The 25,772-nt window shown below is 52.3% G+C and overlaps 1 protein-coding gene across 3 annotated transcripts in view; it reads right to left on the reverse strand.

The window, feature by feature from the left end:
- The window catches only part of PTPRN2 (protein tyrosine phosphatase receptor type N2), a 723,823-nt gene extending 707,190 nt beyond the window's left edge, over positions 1-16,633 (reverse strand). For 2 of the 3 annotated variants that reach the window (XM_036899583.2, XM_036899582.2), the window contains exon 1: positions 16,441-16,631. In XM_036899583.2, the coding sequence (XP_036755478.2) occupies positions 16,441-16,540 (100 nt within the window). In that variant the 5' untranslated portion in view covers positions 16,541-16,631. Of the gene's footprint in view, positions 1-16,440 lie in introns of all 3 variants that reach the window. The other variant, XM_036899584.2, reaches the window with a different exon arrangement.
- Between the last annotated feature and the right edge of the window lie 9,139 nt (positions 16,634-25,772).

Raw genomic sequence — 25,772 nt, forward strand, 5'->3', positions numbered from 1 at the left:
GTTTTGATGACATTGAAGATCAACTTAGTTGCTTTGTCCACAGACATCAGAAGCTCGTTGGCTCCTGAGCACTTCGGTAGGAGAAGCATCAGAGGGTCACAGCAACACTGCAGACCTGTCCCCAGGCCCGCCGCACAAGCCCACAACCATCTTCCCAGAGCCCCGGCCAGCTACCTGGCATAGGCAGCCCTGACCCTGACCCCAGGGCACCCGATGTCCCTGGGCACATGGCCCTCAAAGGTGAGGGGGTCCTGGACCAGCGCAATGGGTCCTTCCTGAGCAGGGAACTCCAGAGGAGGAGAGGACTTCGCCTCTGTCCTTGCATGCTGGGAGGGAGGAGAAGAAGGGCCCCACCCCCACCACCGCAGCAGCACCCGCATGTCCCAAGTCAGCTCCCCCAGTTCTTGCAGGCCCCCTGCCAGGCCTATTGTCACGGAGGGCCCATCAGCAAACACAGACACGGAAATGATAGAAGATAAAAGGGAGCTAAATGGCTTTCATCCAACAAAATGAATGAAATGCATTTACACTGCACCTCCCTGGATATTTATGGTGTTTATTCCGATCTTTTCTAGGCCAGAAAATTTCTGAGCTCACGACAGGCCGCCCTGTCACCGTGACAAACAGGCTGGCTGAGGCTGGGGCTGTGCCTGCGATTCCATTTTCCACCCTCCGAACAGAATGTATTAGACATTATGCAGGCAGCGTTTATTTTAGGAAGGCTTTTCATTACGGCAATGCAAAATGTCAAGGCTGAGGCTCAGCAGGCTCTCTCCAGACCTCCAGGCTTGCTCATTATCTGACAAATGCACAAGCTCCTGCCATGTGCTGAGCAGGCTGGCCCACCCCCCAAAGGTAACCCAATATCCACGTTAATGAACTGATGGGGAATGCTGGATGAGGAGGGGTCGGGCACGGACACAGCCCTCCTGGACAAAGGCAAGACAGGGGGGTCATCCTGCTGGAATCGGGCAGGTGGTGAGGAGCAGGGAAATGTGGGGGGCTGGGTGGGGAGGTTTGTTGGGAGGGGACAGCTCTAGAAAGGGTCACAGACAAGACACAGGTGCCACACCCCAACCCAGATTTGCTGGAAGGGACACACCCCGCTAGCTGAGTCATTTACTGTGGCTAAGACATGCGTAAAAGGAGACGGCTCTGTAATTGGTTAAACAAGAGTGTCATAAACTGTATACATATGAATACATCTTCACCTAAGTGCTTACTTTATGTCGGGGTACCTGCAGTCCAGAGAAAGTGGACAATCGGTTCGGGTCGCTCGTGATGTGATGGACCCTTACTTGCAACGACGGTAGGAACATTAAATACCTCATCCTGGGGACTTTGGCTTGGGAGAGAAAAAATGACTTTCAGACTAGATTTCCTTTTTCCAATATACTGAGAGAATCTGCAGGGAGAGGTCTTCAAATATTGGTGTCGATCATAAGCCTGATTTATGCTGCACAAAACTGTGATATTTACCCCACATGCTCTAGACAAATATTCCTGGAGTTGACATCATTCACCTTCAGCTCCATGACCGTATGGTGAACACAAAAGCTGCTGAAAGTAGATTCTAAACGTTCTCATCACAAGGGAAAAACTGTTTTTTTTTCCTTCTTTTTATTTTGTATCTAATGAGATGACGGGAGTTAACTCACTTCTGTGGTAGTATTTCACAATATATTAGTCAAGCCATTAGGCTGTATGCCAATTACATCTCAATAAAACTGAAAGAAAAAAATAATATTCCTTAAACTAGTGGTTTCTATTTTTTTTAGTTTTACAGACTGGTAACCTTTTTTTAAAATTTGGGGAACCTATACAAAGTTGACAAATCTTTGTTCCCAATTAAAAATGCTTAACAAAAAGAAACCTACCACCTGCTACCACAACTGCTAACATAAAAAATAACAATAATATAATCTTAGAATTTTAACAGGTTTCAAAGTGAGTAACTCTGACTTGATAGAAAGGACTCACTCATCACCCTCTGACGTCAGACATGTTGCCCCACCTTCCCCAGGTGACCAGGCCCTCTGGGCGCCTGGATGCAAACGATCCACACATAAGCTCCCAGGGTGCATGCCCCCCCCATAAGGAACTACACTGATCTTCAGGTTTTAAACTGGGCTTTTGTAGGGTAGTGTGGACCAGATGCCCAGCACTGGATCATGGCTGAGCAACTGAGAAAGAAGTGAAGTTTGGGCCTCCACAAAACAGAGGGGGCCACTTCGGACACTGCCCTGTGTCCCTGACACCCACAGACCCCTGATCCTCCACCAGGCCTTACCACAGGGGTGCTGCCCCCAGACCTGGAGCCCCTATGTGGAAATACAAGGAGCCTCTCTGGGGCCACAAACGTGGAGGGTTTGAGTCAAACCAAGGTTGCCAAGGACCTCGTGATTCCAGACTGCAAATCTACTGCAGAATCTGCCGCTGTCTGTTCTGAAAGGACCCCTCACGGCCTGGACCGCAGGCCCAGAAGGGCACAACTCACCCAGGGCCACTGCCTTGTCCCTGCAGTCAGGATGAGACGGCTGAGCACAGCGCTCCACCCACGCCCCTGAGGGTGCAGAATGTGAACAGGAGTCTCCTTCTCACTTGGGATTCCATTCCACAGACACTTCACTTCCGGCTTTTGCTACTTGTTAATTTACAACACAGCCCAGAGAAGGAGCCAAAGGTCATCGATTCCAAAAACAAGACCCGCCAAGCACAGAGCAGGGACACAGACACACTTACGGGACCCTGAGCTCATCGGCAGAGGCACCTGACATGGGTCACCTTCAGCCTTTCAGTGCCGATCTATGGTTTGTGACTAAAACAATTTACAGCACAGAATCTGAGATGTTTTCATATCTTTTTAGGAATGGCTCCTTCTCTAGGGACATACAGAGGGCACTCTTCAAGCGGTCCTTCTCTCACCAACCAGCTACCCCATGCAAAGCCCCAAGAACCCAGTCAAGTCTCACACCATGACAGGGGGATGTGGGCCCCCAGGGCCCAGGACTCTTCCCAAGATACCTACTGCCCTGGCCACCACCTTCACAAGCGTCTGGTGCAGGGTGTGGTCAAGCTGGACCAAACACCCTATTCTGTGTCATTTTATTCTGTCTGATGCAGGGTTTGGGATTTTTGCATGTCATTATTATTTACTAAGGCTCATGTTTGTCAACACGTCTAATGAAAAGCATCTATTTCTTCAATGTGCAAAAAGGTAAAAAACCAACTTCATAGTTGCTGCTTCCATTTCCTGGCAAGAATTAGCAAACACAACAAAACAAACACTCAAGTAATAAAAAGGCAGGACTTACAAAAATCTCACATAGAAACAGAGAAGAGCTTCCCAAAGTAAGAACTGTATATGGAGCATGGAAAATTCTCTAGTTATTAAGTGAATTAACTTAATAAAATTCTATTACAGGACAAGCACTGGAAATACACAGAAGACAGATTCTGGTGAGCTTCTGGAGCCAAGAAAGATTCCGGAGGGCAGGGAGGGTTCTGGGCTGATTGTGGAGGGCAGGGAGGGCTCTGGGAGCAACACTGTCTTGTTTGTGTTTGCATGTCCAGTGCCCAGTACAGTGCCTGGTATATAATAATAGTAGGTGCTCAACCCATGGTACTGACCAGAGGTTTTCCAACCTGTCTAATTGTATAGTTCAGTGGAAAACATATTCTTTCTTCACAGGAATCTGACAAGGGATAAATGTCAAGGCATAGCAATTCAATTAGACCCAACAAGAAGGCAGCCAAAAATAAAAATTATGGATTTACATATATTATCAATAGTGGCCACTGTTCTAACTGTATATTGTAACTTGAGACAGCAGATGTGATAGATTGAAGCCAGAGATTAAAAAGATGTTTAAAAACTAAGCATCTGAAATGTTATTAATAATTTTAGTAAGTACAAAGAATTTTTTCTAACTCCAATATTTTAATCATTAGCCATTTTTAATCTTTCAATCTTTTATTTTTCATTTTATAAAAAGCATTAGTTCAGAGCATACATATAATTTGTAAATCAGTATATATATAACTGATAAATAAATGCACATTTCTATTGGGGTGCACCATCAAACCCATGGACCCCCCTGGAGAGAGGTGGGGAGGGGGCACATGTGCAGCAGATGGGCGTGAGGTGGGGGGTGTGGGCCTGGCACAGGACGTCTGGGAGGGTCTCACACAAAGGAGTGGCAGCATCGGACCTTCACAGTGCTCAGTCTGCCAGAAATGGAGAAGGGCAAGTTTGTTTCTATTAGTTTGTTCTGCCACAATTTATGTCCATCCTTTCCTCTCCCACAGGTGCTCATGGCCAGGGCTCCCTCCCCAAGGCTCTCCCTACATTGGAGCTTCTCAGGCTGAACCTGGCTGACATTCTGCCCGCTCCTTGGGGACAGTCCTCGGGGCTGGAGGGGGTCTCCCGTGCGCTGCCGGACACTCAGCCACATCCCTGCCTCCACTCTAGGTCCCCAGCCGGGACAACCAAATGTCCCAGACAGTTGAGAGCCACTGAGAACCACTGCGCTACGACGTAAAGGAACCTATTGCCCTTCTCCTGCGCACTGCGCACTGGACAACCTGCCGCCCTCTCCAGAGGGCATTCGCTTCCTCCTGATGGTCATTCATTCACCCAGCAAACAGCACCTTTCTAATTCTGGAGGAACCACTACCACATTTGGAACAGGAGAATGATATCCCCATTCCTGGGTAGAACCTTTCAAAATGAGGCTTTGATTTTGCAATTAGTACCCATTCAATCTACAAGATATGTGAGACATATTACGTAAGATCACCTCTAACAGTCTGGAACATTCTTTTTTCCACAATGCTTCACTTTAAATTTACCTGGATATTTGATGTTCTTTCAGAGTTCCCATGAAAAACGCTTAATCATTAAACAAATGCTACCTGTACAACACTATCAATTTATACAAAGCATATCACCTTTTAACAGCACAAATAGACTCCCTAGTTAGTGTACTGATATTTTCCTAAAATGGGTTTGACATCCATATTTCACTCCCTCAAAAGCTTTAGAGAATAAGAACAGGCATATCTACATAAATATCCAAATTTTCAACTCGATCGCACATTTTTATACTCTCAGAATTACTAAATCAAAGATGTTCTTTGAGAACTACATCTTATTTCCCAAAGAGACAAAATGGATACAACCAAACAGAATCTAACTGCATTGCTAAAGTTTGATACTTTTTGTCCCTTACACACATATTCTTTACTAAAAAATTATTCATTCCCTGACTTTTTTGGTATTGCCTTGGTCCATTCTCCATATGACAGACATTTGTTTATCATATGAATTCCATGAAGTGGTTTTCAGCACATGAGCCATGTAATTTACACATTTCTGGTTACTGGATCTGCATGCATGTAACCACATCTTCAACGACAATGGTAAATTTAATTATATGTTAAGAATAGGCAACTATTAGAAACTGTCACAAAAATTAGAAAATAAGTAGATCCTGTTTCTTAGGAGTCTAAATTAAGAATCTAACCTTTTTTCTGAAAAATAATTTTTCTACTTTAAAACGGTTTTCTTGTTTCTTTATTCAAGTGGCCAAGATGCTTCCTTCTCCTTAGACTCCCAGCAGTGAAAAACTCATGAACAAGTGTCTCTGGGCTTCCAACAGTGCCCTTGAATGTTCCCTCCTGAAGGACTTGCTTCTTGCCCCAAACAGAATACCTAAGGCCTGCTGTGGCCGAGCAGAGGGAGATGTGTGCTCTATGAACACGTGGCGGCACCAGCAGGTGGGCACAGCCTGGGCTCCTGGCCACCCTGCGCAGGGACTCTGGCAGGCTCCTGTCAGAAGAGGAGTTTCCACCCACATCTGGATCTGCAAGAAATCAGTCTCTGCACAGGTTTGCGTCTGACATCACAGTTTCTCTATTCCAACTTAACTCTGCCACAAAGCCTTTTTTTAAAGCATATTCCAGGTGACAGGCATGAGATAGATGTCAGGGGCTGGGAACGTGGGAGTCCTAGCTGGCCGAGCCTCAGGGTGCGCCCCACACAGCATGAGGGCCACATGTGGGAACCACACCTCCCATCTGCTGCCATCCACACCACAGCCCACGGGCACCTCTGCCTGCCCCCTCCCCACACAGGCAGCCACCAGGCATTCTCTGGGGAGTGACGCGCTGTCCATGACCCACATGCCACACAAGCTCACCAACAGCAGCAGGACAAGGGGCGCGCCGACCCTCACACACGGGCGTGACAGAGCTGGGCAGGGCGGAAGGCACACATGCCTCGGCTCCCGACCCTCCGCCTGCCCCCGAACAGAACAGGTGCCTGCAGACCTCAAGAGGCCTCGGAAACACAGGAGGGCGAGGGGGCACCTCCTCACCTGTCCTTCTCGGAGAGGAAGAGACAGACGGACGGCAGGGGTGAGCTGCAGGGGCTGGGGCCTCATCCGGGGCTCTTCCCTCGGCAGGTCAAAGCGTGCCCGGAACTCCGACAGACCTGGACTGCAGGGCTGCCCCTCCTCTGGCCAGTCCACGGGCCGGCCAAACATTGCGCCGACAAGAACTGCCCGACTGCAGTTCAGGGGCCGGGCGGCCCAGCACAGAGCCCCCAAGCCGGCTCCAAGCACAGACAGCAGCCCACAGAGCCACACAGACAGACAGGGAGGCTATAGGCAGTGGCTGCCAGACACCGGCGCAGCGGGGCCTGGCGGTGAGGGTCCCCTCCCTGCAGAGGTCCACAGCGCCCAAATCAGACAGTCTGAGCGCAGGACCCACAGGAAGAGATGCTGGGCAGTCAGTGGGACCTCAGGGAAGTGAGACCCCACCTACTCTGAGCAGCTGTCTTCTCTGAAGGAACATGGTGGCACCGCATGTGTCCCTGGGTGAGCAGCACAAGGGTGGTAGGCTTGGGAGCCCTTTGGGGGTGGGGTGTGGAGAGTCCTCACTCAGCTCAAAGAGAGGGGTGCAGGGCTCAAGGAATGGGTGACACTGTGTGGTGTCCTCGAAGGAGCATGTGTGCATTTTGTGTCAGGCGGCAGAAGGCAGACACACTCAGCGTGGGTGGGTCCCACATGTGGCCGGTGCTGTGCCTGACCCTCAGCCTTCTAAGGAGGGTGGGAATCCCCGTCTCCATCATCAAATACTTCTCATGCCTCGGTGACAAGACAAAAACCCAGACGCTTAAGGACAGTGCAACCTAGACATGTGAAATACCCTTTAAAAAGTGCTGAATTGCATCTATCAAATAGTACACAATATTTTAAAACAAAGCAGTGTATCTAAAAGAGTATGTCCTTCCCATTCCACTCAAACATGTAAGAAATTTACATGACTGATTTGAGCCCTATTTCTTTTATTCAAGGGTTTAAGCTCTTTTAAGGGATGATGTGAAATGAATTAGTGTCATCACCACTAATCTCATTACAATCTACAGTGTAATCTGCTACACTTTTGATGGTGCCATTAAAATACAGCTACTTCAGAGCTTGGGTGTGACCATTTTTCTAACTATGCTTATGTAAAAACATAAATGATATACTGTTAAAAATGTAACAGTGATGCTTCTGCAAACATCTCAACACTCAGTTCAGCTGAGACTTGGACTCACCAGTGATACTACTCTCGATAGTAATGATATTCCACCCTGTCTGGCCACCAACCTCCATCATTAAGTGGAAACCTGAGCTTCCAGGAAGAGCCACTACCAGGCCGCCCCCACCATGTCAAGCAAGCCTCCCAAAAGCACGGAGAATCTGGAACTTGGTTAGCAGTCAGTTCGGAACCTGCAGGCGACGTCCTCCCGTTCCTCCTGGCCTCCAGCACAAGCACTAGTGCAAACCACAGATCGCTAGGCTAGAGAGAGGAGGTGGCCTCCCAGTCGGCCACCATGCGGCCAGCAACACTACCTCGTCCTGTCCTTTGTGCTCTGCGCCCACGTCCACTCCCTTCCCACTGCGTTTCTGGAAGTCACCTGTGGTATTCCTCCTGTCATTTCACGTGGACTGTTCTCATGAAGCCAGTGACCAGAACGCCTGCTGAAACAGGCGGAGGATGCGGGAAGGCCCGGCAGCAAGGACAGGCGTCTGTGCCTTGGGACGGACGCGGCACTTCCCACAGGGGTTCCACGCACATCTGTATCCCACTCACAGAACACCTACATCACACAGAGTGTGAGGATCTTAGCCACAGCCCGTTTTCAGGCAGAAGCAGAGCAAGAGACACAAGAAGTCCTGCAGTGTTTCCGGTGAGAGCAGCTGTGCCGTGGCAGACGGCATGAGCCAGGAAGGCTGGTGGGCGGCCCCCGGCTGCTTCCTCTCCCCCGGTCTCACCCCCAGCCCGCCACGGAGGACCTGCACTTTTGATGGTGCTCATTAAACGCAGCTGCTTCAGAGAACACGCACAGCACTGAACTGGCACAGGGCAATCACTGCTGAGCTGGGGCAGGGCCACAGGCCCCAATGGAAGAAGCATCAGCCTCCCAAGGTCAGTTTCACTGGCTGCTCCATCCACGTACAGGTTGACTGTATTTCGCCACTGGAGTCAGAATTGACTTACACCATTAATATAAACTGTTTCCCCTTTGGAAACCAGGTCAGCCTTTCTTCTGAAAATTCCTTCCACCAAAGAAACCATTTCCAAATACATGCATTGGACTCTATGTAGGACATCAGAAGCCCAACAGGCTGTTAGGAGCACACAGGAACACAGGATGCCTGCGGCATGTGAGGGGCCACTCTGACACTTATCAGCACAGCTGAGAAAAGAGTAACAGGTACCTAGAATGAGCCACGCTAAATGTCAAGCTTAGACAGAACCTACTCTTAAAATTTTCTTAGGAAATTTTCTTAGGAAATAATCCTTCCATCACCCCTTACTCCGAAGTGGACTTTTTGTTGTAACTGGTTTGCAGTGAGAGCTAGCTTCTTTGGTGGTTGTATCACCACACTTTAAAAATCGGGTGGAAGCTGGAACAAATAGTTCAAAAATTCATATGGAAACACCAAAGACCCCGAATAGCCAAAGCAATCCTGAGAAGGAAGAATAAAGTAGGGGGGATCTCGCTCCCCAACTTCAAGCTCTACTACAAAGCCATAGTAATCAAGAGTTTGGTGCTGGCACAAGAACAGAGCCACAGACCAGTGGAACAGACTAGAGAGTCCAGACATTAACCCAAACATATATGGTCAATTAATATATGATAAAGGAGCCATGGACATACAAAGAGGAAATGACAGTCTCTTCAACAGATGGTGCTGGCAAAACTGGACAGCTACATGTAGGAGAATTAAACTGAATCACTGTCTAACCCCATATACAAAAGTAAACTCAAAATAGATCAAAGACCTGAATGTAAGTCATGAAACCATAAAACTCTTAGAAAAAAACATAGGCAAAAACCTCATGGACATAAACATGAGCGACTTCTTCATGAACATAGCTCCCCGGGCAAGGGAAACAAAAGCAAAAATGAACAAGTGGGACAATATCAAGCTGAAAAGCTTCTGTACAGCAAAGGACACCATCAATAGAACAAAAAGGTACCCTACAGTATGGGAGAATATATTCATAATTGACAGATCCGATAAAGGCTTGATGTCCAAAATATATAAAGAGCTCATGCACCTCAACAAACAAAAAGCAAATAATTCAATTAAAAAATGGGCAGAGGAGCTGAACAGACACTTCTCCAAAGAAGCAATTCAGATGGCCAACAGACACATGAAAAGATGCGCCACATCACTAATCATCAGAGAAATGTAAATTAAAACCACAATGAGATATCACCTCACACCAGTAAGGATCACCACCATCCAAAAGACAAACAACAAATGTTGGCGAAGTTGTGGAGAAAGGGGAACCCTCCTACACTGCTGGTGGGAATGCAAATTAGTTCAACCATTGTGGAAAGCAATATGGAGGTTCCTCAAAAAGCTCAAAATAGAAATATCATTTGACCCAGGAATTCCACTTCTAGGAATTTACCCTAAGAATGCAGCAGCCCAGTTTGAAAAAGACAGATTCACCCCTATGTTTATCGCAGCACTATTTACGATAGCCAAGAAATGGAAGCAACCTAAGTGTCCCTCAGTAGATGAGTGGATAAAGAAGATGTGGTACATATACACAATGGAATATTATTCAGCCATAAGAAGAAAACAAATCCTGCCATTTGCAACAACATGGATGGAGCTAGAGTGTATTATGCTCAGTGAAATAAGCCAGGCAGAGAAAGACAAGTACCAAATGACTTCACTCATCTGTGGAGTATAAGAACAAAGAAAAAACTGAAGGAACAAAACAGCAGCAGACTCACAGAACCAAGAATGGACTAACAGTTACCAAAGGGAAAGGGACTGGGGAGGATGGGTGGGAAGGGAGGGATAAGGGGCGGTAAAAGGAAGGGGGCATTACGATTAGCATGTATAATGTGGGGAGGGCTGTGCAACACAGAGAAGACAAGTAGTGACTCTACAGCATCTTACTGCGCTGATGGACAGTGACTGTAATGGGGTTTGTTGGGGGGGACTTGGTGAAGGGGGTAGCCTAGTAAACATAATGTTCCTCATGTAATTGTAGATAAATGATACCAAAAAAAAAAAATCGGGTGGAAGCATAGCAGCATTCTGAACAGAGTGTTTATGGACCCATCAAGCCATGAATTCTGTGGTGGTGCTTCCATTCCTGCCAGGATAGGAGGCTCAACACATCCAAAATAATCATTTACTTCCAAACATCAAGATTCCCTCAGGGAGGCTAACCAAGTAAGTGAATCTGACACCAGGACACCCAACTCAGAAAATCAACACCACCAACCACTCCCCACACCCCCCACACCCCCGCTGCCCCATTCAGGGCCTAAGGGCATTTCAAATTCTCTTGAACAGCCCCAGTGAGCCTAGAGGTTCTGACACACTGTAGAGAAAGGCAGTTTCACAAGTGAAATGCCCCCTGCCCCTGTGATAGTAACAGGCAGATATCCCCGTCCTCGTCAAGTTGGGGAGCCATGTTCTAACAGCCCAAGGAATCCTGCAGGGACCTGCATCCCGCAGTGCTGACCCTGCCCCATCCTGGGATCGCTGTCCAGGGAAGAAAGGAGATACTCAGCAGAGACAGAGGACCCCATCCTGGTTCAGGGGGCGCGATGGCACATTCCTCAACGACACCAAGCCTCAGCCTTTCCCCCTGCGAAATGGACAGACATGCCCCTTCTCAGGGATATTCCGGCGGGGAGGGGGTGCGCGTGGCCACAGGTGGAGAGCTGCAGGGGTTGCCAGGGTTTCAGGGCGCACAGCAAGCTGTCACCACAAAGGGGAGGCACAGAGCAGCGTTGGGGCGATTTAACTGTCCTGTCACCTCTCACGAGAGTCTGTCCACAGACTGGAAACCCAAAAGGAAGACCTCGATTTCCCTGTATGATCATTTTTAGTTAATTAAAAAGAGAAGGTACCCCAATCTGTTTTATAATGTCGGCTCATCCCCTCCCACCTGCCGCACCCTGAACCGCCCTCACAAAAACTATTCCTAGGAGCAGTGCTGAGAGGGAGCAACCTTGTGTTTTCTGAATCAAGGTCAGTAAGATTGGAGGGTATGGGTAAGAACAAAAGAGGTGAAGTGCCCTGCTGTCCACCTCCATCCAGGAATAGTGAACACCGAATGGTCACCCACACCCTGACCAGCATTCTTACTCTCCCACACCATCCACACAAGGCCATTTTACAGGCCAGCACTTCCAGTCCCTGATTCAGTACTAACTTAGACTAACATGGGACTCACACGCTTATCAGCACAGAAGCCGACTAACAAACAAAAAAAGTTGTTTAATATGTCAACATAAGTGCTTCCAGGAGAACCGCGCCCCTTTTCACTTCCTGCCCTAGGTACTTAAATAATGGCTGTGGCACAGTTGTTCAAGATACCACAAATTAAAATAAAAAATTTTCTTCTTCCTTCAACAGACTCTGTTTTCACTCTGTTTCCAGCCAACAGAAAAGTACATTGACTGTTTTCTGCTTCTTGGGCTTTCTGGCCTCCTATCAACCAAGATTAAAAACATATGACTAGCTGCATCTACGTCGATGAAGGTCAATTTAGACTAATGTGAAAACAGCTGCCAGGTGCTTTATATGGAGCAAAGGGTTATCTGTCATGAATGCAGCTGTTTGCTTTCTCGGGAAATGGAACACCTTGTCAGAAGAGATAAGATAGGTTCTTGGCAATTGAGCCTCACAGAGCCGGCATCTACAGGGGCACATCTGGGTAGAAACCCTTTGGCCCATTCCCTAAGCTGTTTTTCACCTCTCCATGCAAATAGAATCCTTAAGCTGGCATTATTTGCTGGTATATGTTAAACACCTGCTACCCAAAGCCAGAGGATTATTCTTAGTTTGGGCCACATTGAGTTACAAACACCTCTTCATAAGGAATTTTGAAATTCTAAGGTCCTGCTCCCTGAGGTTGCAGTAGTGGAAACCTTTCTTAGTAAGACCATGCGTAATGACAGCTCAGCTGCCCCGTCTCTCCTTACTAATCCTCTTTCTCACCTCATATTCCTACCTTTCAAAAACCAGAAAAAGGTGGGTGAGTAACTGCATTCACAAATGCAATTATACTGCATATAAAAAGCAGAACAAAATTTTCTGAGAATGCAGAAATTACTATCACACCAAAGAATCAACTCTTGTTACAGAGGCTCATCAACACACAAGCCCTGTGGCCCTGAGCCCCGGGTCGCCTATCAGCCTGGCTGAAGATTCACACTGCTATTGCCCTTCTTCATGGGAAGCTGGGGACCCAACAGCTCCATTTATTTCATGGCCTATAGAAATTGCTGGCACACAATGCTACGATGGGGTCCAACACCACTCAGGAAAATAGAGGGACTACCACAAATTCAGCACACCCCTCCACCTGCTTAGTGGGCACCAATGGTGACCTTGGTAAACAGGTGCAAAAATAAACAGGCTTTTGAAAGAAGAGCACAGCTAAGCTTAGCCCAGGGAGGAAGCCATCTTAAACCCTCTTATTTCCCACACATTTCTCTGACACATTCAATTGCCATCTCTGGACACAGAAGACAGTCACACCAGTCCCACACCACTCTCTGGTTCCCTGGATGAGCCCACTGTCTGGCCCAGAGGCCTAGGGTTTCCATGGCCCCTGTCCTTCTGCACGGGGACACTGGCATGAGGCTGAAGGAGCCAGAGCAGGAAGAGGAAGAGATGACAGAGAAGGGCTCACCGTGCCAAGGCGGCTGGGCTCTCGCTCTGTGGGAGGCGCAGGATGCTCATTACCACACAACAACAAAATTCAGGGTTCCAGACCCCAGGAAAAAAGATGGATTTGTGCTTTTGTGGCAGGAAGGATGCTTTGATTTAAAAATAAACAATCACGCCATCTAGTTCACAAAGCAAGTCGACTCCCACTCCCGGCTGCTCTCTCCTCTTCAGCTCAGTGTGGGCTCACTGGTGAATGAAAAATATGTGCAGATGAATCGGGAGGCAAAAACAAAGATAGAAAATAAACACTCGCCTGTCTTCAAAGCCAGGTGCATTGGCTAGGTTTGATTTTGGATTCTGCAAGCAAAATTTGCATGAAAGGTTAACTCTGTCCTTAGGCAAATGAAATTCACCTCTGTAGCAAAAGCAGGAAAGTTTTTTTACATGACTGCCCTTAAACATGGGGACTGCCTGAGCAGGTTCACAAACTGACTCCCCTGGAACTGAAGAATGTCAGGAAGACAAAAGACTTACACTCACATCAGACTTACAGAAAGAGTACTGAGCAATGAACAAAAGGATGCCTCAAAATCACAAAGAAAGGCAGAGGGAGGGCAGCAAAGGAAAATCCAAAACAGAAGTATTCGAAGAGAAGAAAATCGCTCAAATGTCTTAGACAATATTGATCTGGCAATGGTATTTTGGCTACAAGCAAAGTTGAATCATATTATTGAAAGGGGTGCCATATTCCGGCCCCATTCAGCTCTGACAATGGTGTCACAGATAATGGGACACCAAGTGCCAGAAAGACATGAGCAGAACTGGTGGTACAAGGGTGGGAAGCTGGAAGGATGCAGGCAAAGGTGGAACATCCACCCCACCACCACTGGGAAATAAGGCAGTGCCCTGGCGTGCGGCTCGGAGCAAGGAGAATAAACTCAGATATGGTTGTTTTCCGGACTCTGTTTCAACAAGAGCTCCCTGATGAAATGTCTAATGTGAAGCGGCCCTTACCTCAAGGTAAACTGTCCTATACAGAAGGAACTGGTCTCAGGTCTTTGTGACAGCGAACCCCTCATTCTAACCTCCAACTTCATAATGCAAGCAAGGAGCAGAACTCCCGTCTCCTGGAACCGTGTATTCTGCAGGTCTTGATCTGGGCTAAGTACACGGAGCATGCGTGACACGGCTAGGGCCGGATCTCCAGGTGCATCATCACTTGGAACAATGTGGTTGATGTGACCATTATCGAACGGAATCCAGACAGCTGAGAAGGAGAAAAACGGCAGCGTATGCCTTTGATGGGTAACAGTGGTTCCCCTTCACTTTCTGGAGACTGTGTATGTGAATTCTGGGGCATGGCAGCAGCATTCTGGGTGAGGATGGCGGGGGTGCAGAAGGCTGGGTCCCAAAATGGGAAGACCACACTTACATCTCACTCTGTGCATCCTGCCAGGCAGTTCCCAATCACACAGGAACGTAGCAGGTTAACCCTGTCACCTGGAGCCCCTGAGACAGTTCCAACGAGGTCATGTCCCTGCTGTCGTCTCACATAAAGACTGTGTCCAGTAGGCCCCCTCAGGGCACACGGCGAAGGAGGGGGAATAAGGCACCCCTTTTCAATGATTAACTTTGCCAGTGGCCAAAATGCCATTGCTTGTACCAGGCGGCACTGTCGGGACAGTTCAGAGATTTTCTTTTCATGTACTTCTGTCTTTCGGGTTCTCCTTTGCTCCCTCCCTCAGCCACCGCCCTATTCTTCCTTCCTCTGTGATGTTTGGCACAAAATGCTATGATCCGGCAGCTGTAATGGAAGGAGAGTACTGGAGGACCAGCCGCCCGCTCGGCCGTGGAAGCTGCCTTCTCTAGAATCCTGAGCGGCCGGCAGCGGCACACCCTGGTTCTCCCTGACCTGTGTGTGTGTGGAGGGTGGCGTCTGGCCAGCTGAGCAAACAGCTCTCACAGGAGGTGAAATGTCCGTTTGGGCCAGAAGGAGGAAGAACACAGCCCAGCAAGAGCACTGGTGCAGGTCGGCCTTCGTCGCTGGTTCGGGCCAAGGTCCTGGAGGTCAAGGCAGAGCCACAAGCCCCCAAAGCCACCCCCCAAGCAGGGCGCACCCGGCGAGAAAGATCTATGCTGGTGGCCCTTGGGCTTGCAGCGACTGACAGCACCCCGGAGCGGGGGGACAGGACCCAGCCCGGAGGACCTCTCCCCCATAGCCATCTGCCCATCCAGCTGGTCAGGCTGCCCACCAGGCCAGGGAGTGTAAGGAGGCATGGAAAGCAAGAGAGTAACTCGGGGCAGCTGGCCTGCATCTGCCAGGAATCTCGGGAGGCTGTCCGCCCACCTCTCCCTGGAGTTCGTGTGCTTGAACTGGGGCGCTGGGTCGCCAGAGGGAGGACCCGGCTGCAAGGCGTCGGCGGCCAGGGCCCGTCACCCCCGACCCGGGGCCGTCCTCGCGTTCGCTAACAGCGCGTCTCTGATCTGTGATGCTCGGTAATTCCGGCCTGAAGCTTTAAAAGAAACCTCCTGAACAAAAAGATGAGCGTGGAGAAGGGCCCGGGACAAGGCTCCCCGCGTCGAACACGTGAAAGGCCCTCTCGGCGGCACCCGCAGCGCGCCCCCTGCCCCTGCCGCCCACTTCGCACGCGGAAGGAAAATGTCCGTCTGCCTGTGAGGCTATGGGCGGCGTTCGCGTGGCGAAACCGCTGGCGGGAAGCCGAGGCCTGGGAGACGAAGGGATCCGCGCCCACCCGCCCCTCCCAGGGGTCCCGGCCACGCGGGTGGGTCGCGTCCACGTGGTGCCTTCCCGCCGCCGCGCGACCAGGCACAAAATGCTATGTCCGCGCAGGAGCTCCCCGTCGGGAGTGGGCGGAGGCGGGGGCCCGGAGCCGAGGCGCGGGACCCCGCGAACCCGCAACCTCCCACCAGACCCGACCCGCCCCTCCCCGGAGCCCCCTCCCCTCGGCCTCCCTCGGCGAGGACGCCCCTCCCCCTACCCCCACCTCCCTGCAGAGAAGACCCCTCCCTCACGCCCTCCCCCCAACAGAGAAGCCCCCTCCCCCTCCCGCAGAGGACGCCCCTCCCCCGCCCTCACGCCTCCCCGAGAAGCCCCCTGTCTTCCCGCTCAGTGGCGCCCCCCACTCACCCCCCACTCACCCGAGAGACCCCCTCCCCCACGCCCCTCGCCGAGAGGCCCCTCCCCCACGGATCCGCGACCCCTGCTCACCGAGCAGCCCCGGGAGCGGCCGGGCGCGGGGCGCGGGCGCGGCGTGCGGCGGCGGCGGCAGCAGCAGCAGCAGCAGCAGGAGCGCGAGCGGCGGCCCCATGTCCGCGGGCGGGCGGCGCTCAGTCCATGGCGGCCGCGGCTTCGGGCCCCACTCCGCGAGCGCCGCTCCTCCCCGCGCTGCCGGCGCCGCCGCGGTTTCAGCACCGGACAGCGCCGCCGCCCCGCCCCCTCGCGCCGCCCCGCCCCGACGCGGGAGTCGCCCCAACGCGCCGCGCCGCCCCCTCGCGCAGGCCCCGCCCCCGCGGTCGGGGCTCGCGCGCTCCCGGCCTGCGGGCTCCCCGGGCTGGAGGTACCCCTGCCTGCCCTCCGCGCACGCGGCCGAAGGGTCCGAACTGCCGCCTTTGTCTTGCCGGTAAATGGAAGTGGCCGCAGGAGGCTGCCGCTCGGGGTGGACCCTGGGGCGCAGGCGCCCTGGGGCCCGAGCGGCCCGCTGCCCCCACGCGGATACGCGGCGGCGTCCTCCCCGAGCGCAGAGCCCGAAGGGCCTGGCCGGGCGGGACCCGCGGTGGGGCGGCGTCGGCCTGGGGTCCGCGCCTTCGCCCGCAGCCGGCCCCTGTCCGAGGGTCCGCGAGGGGCTCCGGGGCCCCTGTTTCTTAAAGGCCTGCGCGCGGCCGGGCGGCCAGGGGCGTTGTGGGCGTCGCGCGGCTGTGGCTGCGACAGCGTGTCCGAGAGGAGTGGGTGTCGTGGGTCGGCGGGCGGGGCGTGCACGTTGAGATCGTGTGTGCTGTAACCTTCACATCCGCCCAGGCCGTCCCCTCGCCATCGTGCCCGTCATCCCGTGCGGACCCGCCTGGGCGCCCCCATCCCTCCTAGGGCATCCCCCCTGCAGCTCCTGCGAGGGTCCAGGCCACCCGGGCCCCACCGCCTCGGTCCCGCGGGCTCTCCTGGCCGCTGGTGGGCATCGGCGGCCTTCCCAGGCCTTTTCTTCCGTGCTCCTGCGCGCCACACAGGCTGGCTGTGCATACTTCATGGGGAGGCGATCGGTGAGGATCGGGGGCCCAGCCCAGCCTCCACAGTCAGAATTGAACCGGCGGCCTGTCCTGCACTGTTCGCAGCCGGCCCCTCCCTCGGGGTTCCCCTCAGGGCCCTGCCCCTGTGCCCAGAGCAGTTCCTCCTCTGCTGGCCAGGTGGACTAGCAGTCTTGTCCTTGACACCCAAAGGCCCAGGGGACCCCCAAAGAGAGCTGTCCACCTGGGGCACTGCAGCAGCTAATGTCTTCCTGCCGCATGCACATCAGCATCTGGGCCCCACAGACCCCACAGGCGGCCAGCCGGTCAGGGAGAGGGTGGGAAGGGGCTCCCAGGAGGCACCGCCACATTCCTGGGATCCGCAGCCGGATTTGGGCCTTCCTCCTGGAATGGTCATCAGTGACGTGACATGACTCACCCACGAGTGCCTCTCCTCCCTGAGCTCCGTGACAGCACCCCTCAAACTGGTGTGGGTATACAGGGCTCATGCCATGGCGGGCTCCAGTGGGGGGGGCCATCTCAGCAAAGGCAGGGGCTGGGTGTGGAAGGGCACCCCAGAGGGTGCGCGTGGGCACTGCCAAATGCTGACAAACTGGATGACAGAAACAACAGGAATGGGACAGCAATGAGCTCTGGGTGGGCTCCAAGGTGATTCAGCAGAGGGCGGCAAGCAGACACCCCAGGACCTGCCAGCAGCCACCTCACCCCATTTTGGACAAGGCCACTGCACCCTCATCACTCTTGAGGACCATGCCCCAGCCTCCCCACCGCAGGCGAAGTCCCTTGGCGTGTACCCAAAGGCTGAGAGGGCCTGGAAGCGGGAGCCCTTCCTGAGGCGTCCGGGAGGCTGTTTACTCTGGGGCTGTGGGGTCTCTTGTTTGGCTGCTGCTGACGGTGGAGTCCCAAGCCAGGTCCTCCTCACCCCTACCACCACAAACTCAGGACTCTGATGGTGGGAGACACCAGGGAAGGGAGGCCCAGGAGGGACTGCAGTAAGTCCCCATAACAAAGTCACCCACAGGATGACACCAAACAGCGCAGACCCCCCCGCAGACCAGTCCTGGGCTCTGCTTCAGGAGCCACAAGACCTTAGCTCTGCCAAATGACAAGCAGCTCAAGGCAGAGAGAAGGAACGCGTGGAAGGAAGGCAGGGAAGTCATCGAGAGAGAACGGGCCTGGTTCTGGAGCTCAATCTGAGGAATGCAGGTTTCTGACCCAAGAAGGCTGTGTGGGGTCAACAGGAGCGCTGGCCAGGTAAGTCATCCCTACAGGCGATCCCAGTGCTTGACCCCAACTCATAAGGAAGTGCACACACCTGCATGTGTAAGAACGTCTGCTGTCCAAGGCACACATGCATGTGTCCACTCCCCATACAGCATTCAAACGTTCTAACACATGCATCCCTGAGCCCTCTGGATGGGGGTGTCTCCTACATGTATATACATTTCCTACCTTTCTACAGAGAATTATTCAATCCAGTATCGTCACACCAATACGCATAATATACACCCAAAGCACGCCTGGGCCTCTGCAGTTCACAAAAGAACATACTTGCAGCCATCGATCAAGGAATGACTCTCCCAAGGATATTATCAAGGTCAAACATGGGCCTAGAGCAATGTCTCCCTCCAAGTGTCTGCCTGAGGACACAGGTGGACTGGAACTCCGAGGGACAACAAAAGACTTGGGGTCAGAAGGTCAGGTTTCAAGTCCCAGTCCCTCGCAAACCGGGTGTGTGGCCTGGACTGTTGCTAAGTGATGAAAGAGGAACTGTTGGCCACCCTGATGTTTTTGCTGCACCAGTGCCCTGGACTAAGTCAGGGCCGACCAGAGTAACTGACATCTCGTCAGGGCCTGAAAGGGTTCACAGTGGGGCAGCTGGGCCTCTGAGTCCTGGAAACAACAGCACAGCTGGGGACGTCACTGGCCAGGAGTAGCTCAGCCCCCATGCCCACACCCCCCAGCCCCCTGCTCTCCTGCGGAAGCCTAGACGTGCAGGGCCAGGTTGTGATCACTTACTGGGCTTTCAGTTGGCCAGCTTTCTAAAGACAAGAGCTATGAGGTGAGCTTTTCAGGCAGAGGCGACTTTCACACATCCCATGTAAGCAAAGGTACTTGACCTGTGCCAACAACCATCCTCAAATTATTTATTTTAGACAAACATCTAGCCCTTACTAAATGGCACAGCAGTCTGAACTATTGATTAAAATTGTCGAAACCTCCGGAGTGGCCATTTTTAATTGGCTGTATTCTGTCGTTTAAATACAGCCCCATCTCTAATTGAACAGCGCACCTGGGGTGGGCCATCCAATGGTCCAGCAGCACCATGAAGGACAGCGACTCCAGGCCTCAAGGAGTGCAAACCTCATCCATGCCCACTGCTACAGAGATGAAGCACCGCACACCGGACCAGGACATCACAGGGAGCACTGTGTCACTCCCCAAGGTCTTGTCCCCTCTGCAGCACACCTCCCTGCCCCAGGGACAGTTCTGTCTGGCACCAAGTGCTGCCTGACTCCCAGGCAAGCCCCAGGGCAGGTAGAGGGAGGCCGCACACCTCTCATTATCCTGGACCCCCAAAGCTCTGAAAAGTTAGGCTGAGCATGTGGAGTGCTGCGTCAGCCCATTTCGTCCGCCAGCAGACCAGCAGACAGGGCTGGTGTCGCCTGGGCAGCAGTGGACACTACAGTCAGCACCACCTGCTTGTCTTGGCAGGACTTCTCCCGAGCACATCCTGAAGGACATGGGAAGCCTACCAGGGAAAGGCTTGGGCTAGGAAGTCAGACAGATGCCAGGAATGCCTTCCGACCTGGAATGTGGGCCGCAGTGGAGTGATGTATGCTGGAAATGGTCAGAGCTGACCCCAGGGGGCTGCATGTGGGGAAGGAAAACTTCCTCTACCCCAGAGATTCTTCTGGCTGGCATAAGAATCAAACTGACATAAGACAGACTAGCAGGAGAGAACCAGACCAAAGCTGAATGGCATGTATACCTCCTGTACATGCAGGTGAGACCCAGGAAAACCTAGTAACTCCCTGGGTGTAGGTCACTGCCCTGTCTGTTGGCAGGGGTTTCTGGAGATGGAGAGCCAGCCCCCTCTTCCTGGAACTGCAGATTCCTCAGGCACGTGACTATCTCCCAGAAGAGGAACTTGTACTTGGTTTTAAGAGCTTCTCTGCTGTTTGCAGCCTTTAGAAATTAACAGGTTAAAAAATACTCAACATGCCAAAGAGGCTGTGAAACTGAATAGACCCGGCCAGTGTGGCCCAGGGATGCCAGCAGGGGGAGCTCGCGCCCAGAAAAGCAGGAGGAAGGCCCCTGCCTCCCCCAGCAACAGCCCAGCCAGTGAGCAGCTACCGCACGGGACTCCCGCTTTCCTCCAAGCAAAAGGTTTAGAACAGCCATTTCCTCTATAAAGAGCATTTTTGTTCCTAGACTTGCATGCGGTTTTGCCATAGTTTCTTGTCCTAAATGATTCTCTGCTGTTACCCAATAAACGAGTTTTTCTGGTACAGTAACTTAACAAGCTTTTTCATATAAGGGTAACAAGACATATCTTGGGGTGCCAAAATGCCCCCTCCAGGATCGCAGGGCCAGGTGCCTGCGCTGCCAGCCTGCACCTCTGGCATTGTGGCTACAGTGCCCTGCCTCCACACAGCCCGTCATTCTGCCTGGCTTGCCACATGCCTCTCAGTAGCTCCACTGACAGGCCTGCTGACCTGAGCAGGGCACCAGGCCTCAGATGCCTTACCAGTAATAAGCAGCCATCAGTGGCTGACTGTGGGAGAAATGCTGTTTATAAAGCTCCAGCTAGGTGCCAGGCAGCAGTAGCCATGAGTGACAGACACCGCGGCATCCCTGTGCTGCAGGTGAGGGGATCCAGCTGAGGGGGTTCCACCCATCTTCCCAAGATCCCACAGCCAGTAAGTGGTGGAATCAGGGCCCCAAACCAAGGCCTCTTTCTCCAGAAACATGTGACCGGCACCAGCCCTTCCCAGGTCACCCTGCAGCGATTTGGTGAGAAATCTCCGGAAGCCAGTACTCGGGCTAGTGCCTAGCCTTCTCCAAAGCAGGTGGCCAGCACTACGCTCACTGGTGGTTATCTGGGTTGTTGATGCCAGAGGGTGTGTTTAAATCAGTGTTGTTTCTTTAACTTTATCAGAGGAACAGACAAGAAATGGCATGCACTGATCTTACTTCACCAAAATCTGAACTTAGCCACAAGTCACACACTCTCCCAAGAAGCTGCCTAGTGTTTCTGGAAGACATTCAAATCCTGTGGTGCTTCCCAGAACGTTCTAGATGAAGAGTGGTACATGGAGACCTGGCTGAAAGTCCCCTGGCAAAGTCGCAGGAAAAGGCCAAGGCAGAGCCCCGGGTGACGCCCTCCTCTGGGACCCCGTCCCCATCATCTGCTTCTCCGCCTCAGCCAGCATTCGCGCACCTGGACCTTCGGGGGCTACCTTGACAAGGGGGGAACGGGCTGGCCCACCCAGAGCTAAGTCTTCAGGCCAGGGCTGTGGACAGCCTGGGCCACCCGACAGCTCTCTGACCAGCTCTGCTCTGGGCCAGGTCAGGAGCCAGTCCTGTGCAATCAGGTGCATCCAGAATGTGCCGGCTCACATCTCCTTGGGCCACTTTTAATCACTGTGACTGAGGGTCGCCATTTGGCTTTCAGAACCAGTGTTTCCACAAAGCAGGGCCTCACTATGTTCATTTGCAGTGAGAGAGCCTCCTCATTCACAGTTTGACTTCCAGCCTGAGGAACATGTACAGGGGCCCCAAACAGCCTCCATTAAGTAAACTACAGCCCCCTCTGGACAGGCAGTTCTCTCTCTGGCCAAATGGAGCAGAGCTAAGACCACACGGGGTAGTGGAGCAAAGTCCCAAATCAGAATACAAATTATGTTTATAGGCAAAGCAAAACAACAGTGCTTCACATCTGTCTAGACTGATTCCCAACAGGTGACATTGAGCATCAGGTGACTTTGGGGATGGGGTAGAGAGGCAATCCCAAACTGAATGTTGTACACTCTCCTCCCTTTACGATAACAGCTCCCCTCGGTATCACCTTGGCGTGCACGCCGTGCGTAAGTTACCAGTGGGTAAGCTTACCTTATGCAGGTACCACCTACTCAGTGAAGCACTACAGTGCTAGGCGGGCTGTCAAGAAATGTCTTCTGCAAGTAAGACAGGACATCTCAGAGGTGCTGCACATCTGCTTCTTTGCTGATGTGAGAGGAGTATGATCACTCAGACTTTAGAGATAAGGAAAGTGAGTTTCAGAAAGCTTTTATCACTTGCCCAAGCCTCACAGGTAATAAGAGGCTAAACCAAATCCTGAAGCCAGATTTAATCTCAAAGCCACACCAGCATGTTCCAAAGCGCATCTCACAGAACTCCAGAATCCAGATGCTCCTGACATGGGACCTTCCAAAGGAGGCTGATGAACCTGTGCACTACAGGGGCAATCCAGGCTGAGGGTGGGGCCTGCTGGTTCAACAGCACGCGCTCTCTTCTGAGATCATCTCTGACACCTAAGCCACAGTTTGCAGGACTCCGGAGCCAGCTCCACCCAGAGCAGCCCCCGCTCTGAGCCTGTGCAGACACAGCGCCAGAGAGCCTCAAGGACCTTGCCTTCATTACCACTCTCTGGGTGGGGTCTGGCCATTTTTGGGACATGTAATGTAGGCAGCAGCATATTAACATGCTCTGTAAGCACATAAGGCCTCCCCAGTCTTGTTACTAGGCCAGCCCCTGTCAAGTGTGCATGACCTTCTGTATGGATTCTGTGCTCCACCTGGGCTCAGGGAAACCGATCTGAGCCAGTCCCCTGCCTCCTTGCTCAGCCACCTTGCAGTAATACTTCCAGTGGGGCCGCTGCCTCGGTATTCGGCTCTCTGATGTGCCTGGACAAACAGACCCTACTTGTTTTCGTGACACTGAGGTCATGTTAAAGGGCCACAGGAACAAATGTGAAGACTCTCTTATTGCCGAAAGATGGAAAAATGTGATCACTGAAAACAAATGACTGCAAAGGATGAAAATTCATTGGACATATAAAAATGTATTTGTTCACAATGACACTAAAAAGACACTGCCAAGCCTGAGAGGTTGCTAGGGCACCAACTCATTCTTCTAAAAACTGGAAAGGTAAAGGGATCAAAACATTCATCCTGACTGCTCTGCATGAGTATTTCAGGGCAGCCAAATGGTTTTTGGAGGAAAGTTTTTTGCAGAAAAGTTCCAGGTGATTGATACAAAAGAGTAAGATTTAGAAAAACACCATTCTGCAACTTCTTGTGAAATAACAGACCAGGTAACAATAACCAATTGTTGACAGTGAAGCGGGCAGGGCGCCATCAACTTGGTGTTGATATAAGTGAGTAAGAGTCTCCTACTATCTTCCCCCAAAAGAACACCAATTTTGACAACACCCACTGACAAAAGCCTTTGTGCAAAGCTCGACACTCCAGTGCGATGTTGGAGCAAAATAAGTCCAAGACTGGATGCACTGGTGAGGGGATGAGAGACAGTTCGTGTCATCCAGTCACCTGTCCCCTGAGGCAACACAACTCAGTTTCTTCCATGGGGGAGAAGCCACGCGTGTGAGCTCAGGCTTCTGCACCAAGCGGGACACCGCCAGAGGCCCATGTGTGCTGCTCATCCAGGGACTGAGTGCTGGGATGGGACGGGGAGCGGTCGGGACAATGAACCAAGGGGCCGTGGCTACTCCTAACCCCTTTGCGGCTCCACCAGGGACCTGCCAATGGGCATCTGGGGTCACCTTGCCTGTGGGCCCCACAACTGGCCCATGGGCACCCCCAATGCCCCATGCATCACCACACGCTCCCCAACCCCATGGTCAGCTCCGTGTGTGTGCCCACGGGGCCGCAGGAGCAACCTTCTGAGCACGTGCAGGAAGCCACCGACTCTGTAGGACTGGAGGCACAACAAACCCTTGAGAATTCAGCATTGTCCTAGAGAAAACAGAAGGCAGGCTGTCAGCACCTGGCCCAGCTCTGCAGGATCAAGAGTAGGCACATGAGCTTCAGAGTTCTGAGGAGACACACAGTGTGGGGAGCAGCCTGCCCACAGGAAAGGTCTGGGAAGGCCTCGGAATCCTGAACGGGGCTGGCGGCTGCTAACTCATCCTGGAATTTCTAGGACCAACTAGACAGGCAGCCTATTACTTACTTGGCTTATTTAACCAAAATAATTCCTGGTCTGGGAAGCAAAAAGATCTAACGTGGACGCCCACAGTACTAAAGAAACACCTGATACAGAGCGTGGAGCTTCAGGGCAGATGCAGAGAATGTCACCAGGCCACGTTCTTGTGACATCCCTTCCCTCTCTCAAAGACCCCGCAGCCATGGGAAAGGCAGATGCTTGCACTAGTGGGGGGATCACAGGGCAGTGACTGGGGGCCAGGTCTAACCCCGTGCATGCAAGCCAGAATGCCAAAATGGTCCAGTAACATGGGGCCCCAGACACACCCATATCGCTTCCATTCTGTGTGGCTAAGACAGGCTTTCTCAGTTCCAAGCAGAGCCAGATTAGCCCCAACCATGGAACAAGGTGCTGACCTAGGAAAGCCAAGCAGGAGTCTATGAGCACCCCTCCCTATAAAAGCATTAAATGAGCCCCACACCGTGGAGGAGCACACTGGTGTATGACACTGACCACTCAACAGGAAGCTAGGATGAGCAGCAGACACCAAGGTGCCCGGCTCAAGCACAAACCCCCTCAGGTGATGGACACTCACAAGGGCAGGGAGACCTTTCTGGGTGATGGAAACGTCTCACCTTGACTGGAGCACAGCTTATGGGGTTGAATACATTCTCCAAAATTCATCAAACCGTACAATGAAGGCCAGTGTGTTTTACTGCATGTAAATTAATCCATTTTTTAAGATGCGATTTCTCTGGCATTTCAGAGATCTGTGCTCCTGTCAAAGACTTGAATGATGCCAGGTGGTGAGTTCCATTGCATGACGAAGGGTGGTCTGAACTCAGCAGCTGTCACCCCACCTCACGCCGTGGCCACCATGGGACAGTCCAGGAAGCAAGTGAGGGTCCTACAGATGGCCTGGTGGGCTTTGTGGACACCTTGGAGCCAGCCCCCCACCACAGACAGCAGCCCTTGGGGTTTCAGGATCTGCAGGTGTGCATCCTGACCTATTCCTCATCCACGTAGAAGCTGCCAATGTTGTGGGGCTCCAAGTCTAGAGGTCTCCCCACTGGGCACACTGCTCGGCCCCTTGCCTCACCCCACAGGCCCCAGGTGTCTGCAGCCTGGGGCCCC

This window comes from Manis pentadactyla, chromosome 7, assembly GCF_030020395.1.
Source record: "Manis pentadactyla isolate mManPen7 chromosome 7, mManPen7.hap1, whole genome shotgun sequence".
In the NCBI taxonomy this organism is placed as follows: Eukaryota; Metazoa; Chordata; class Mammalia; order Pholidota; family Manidae; genus Manis; species Manis pentadactyla.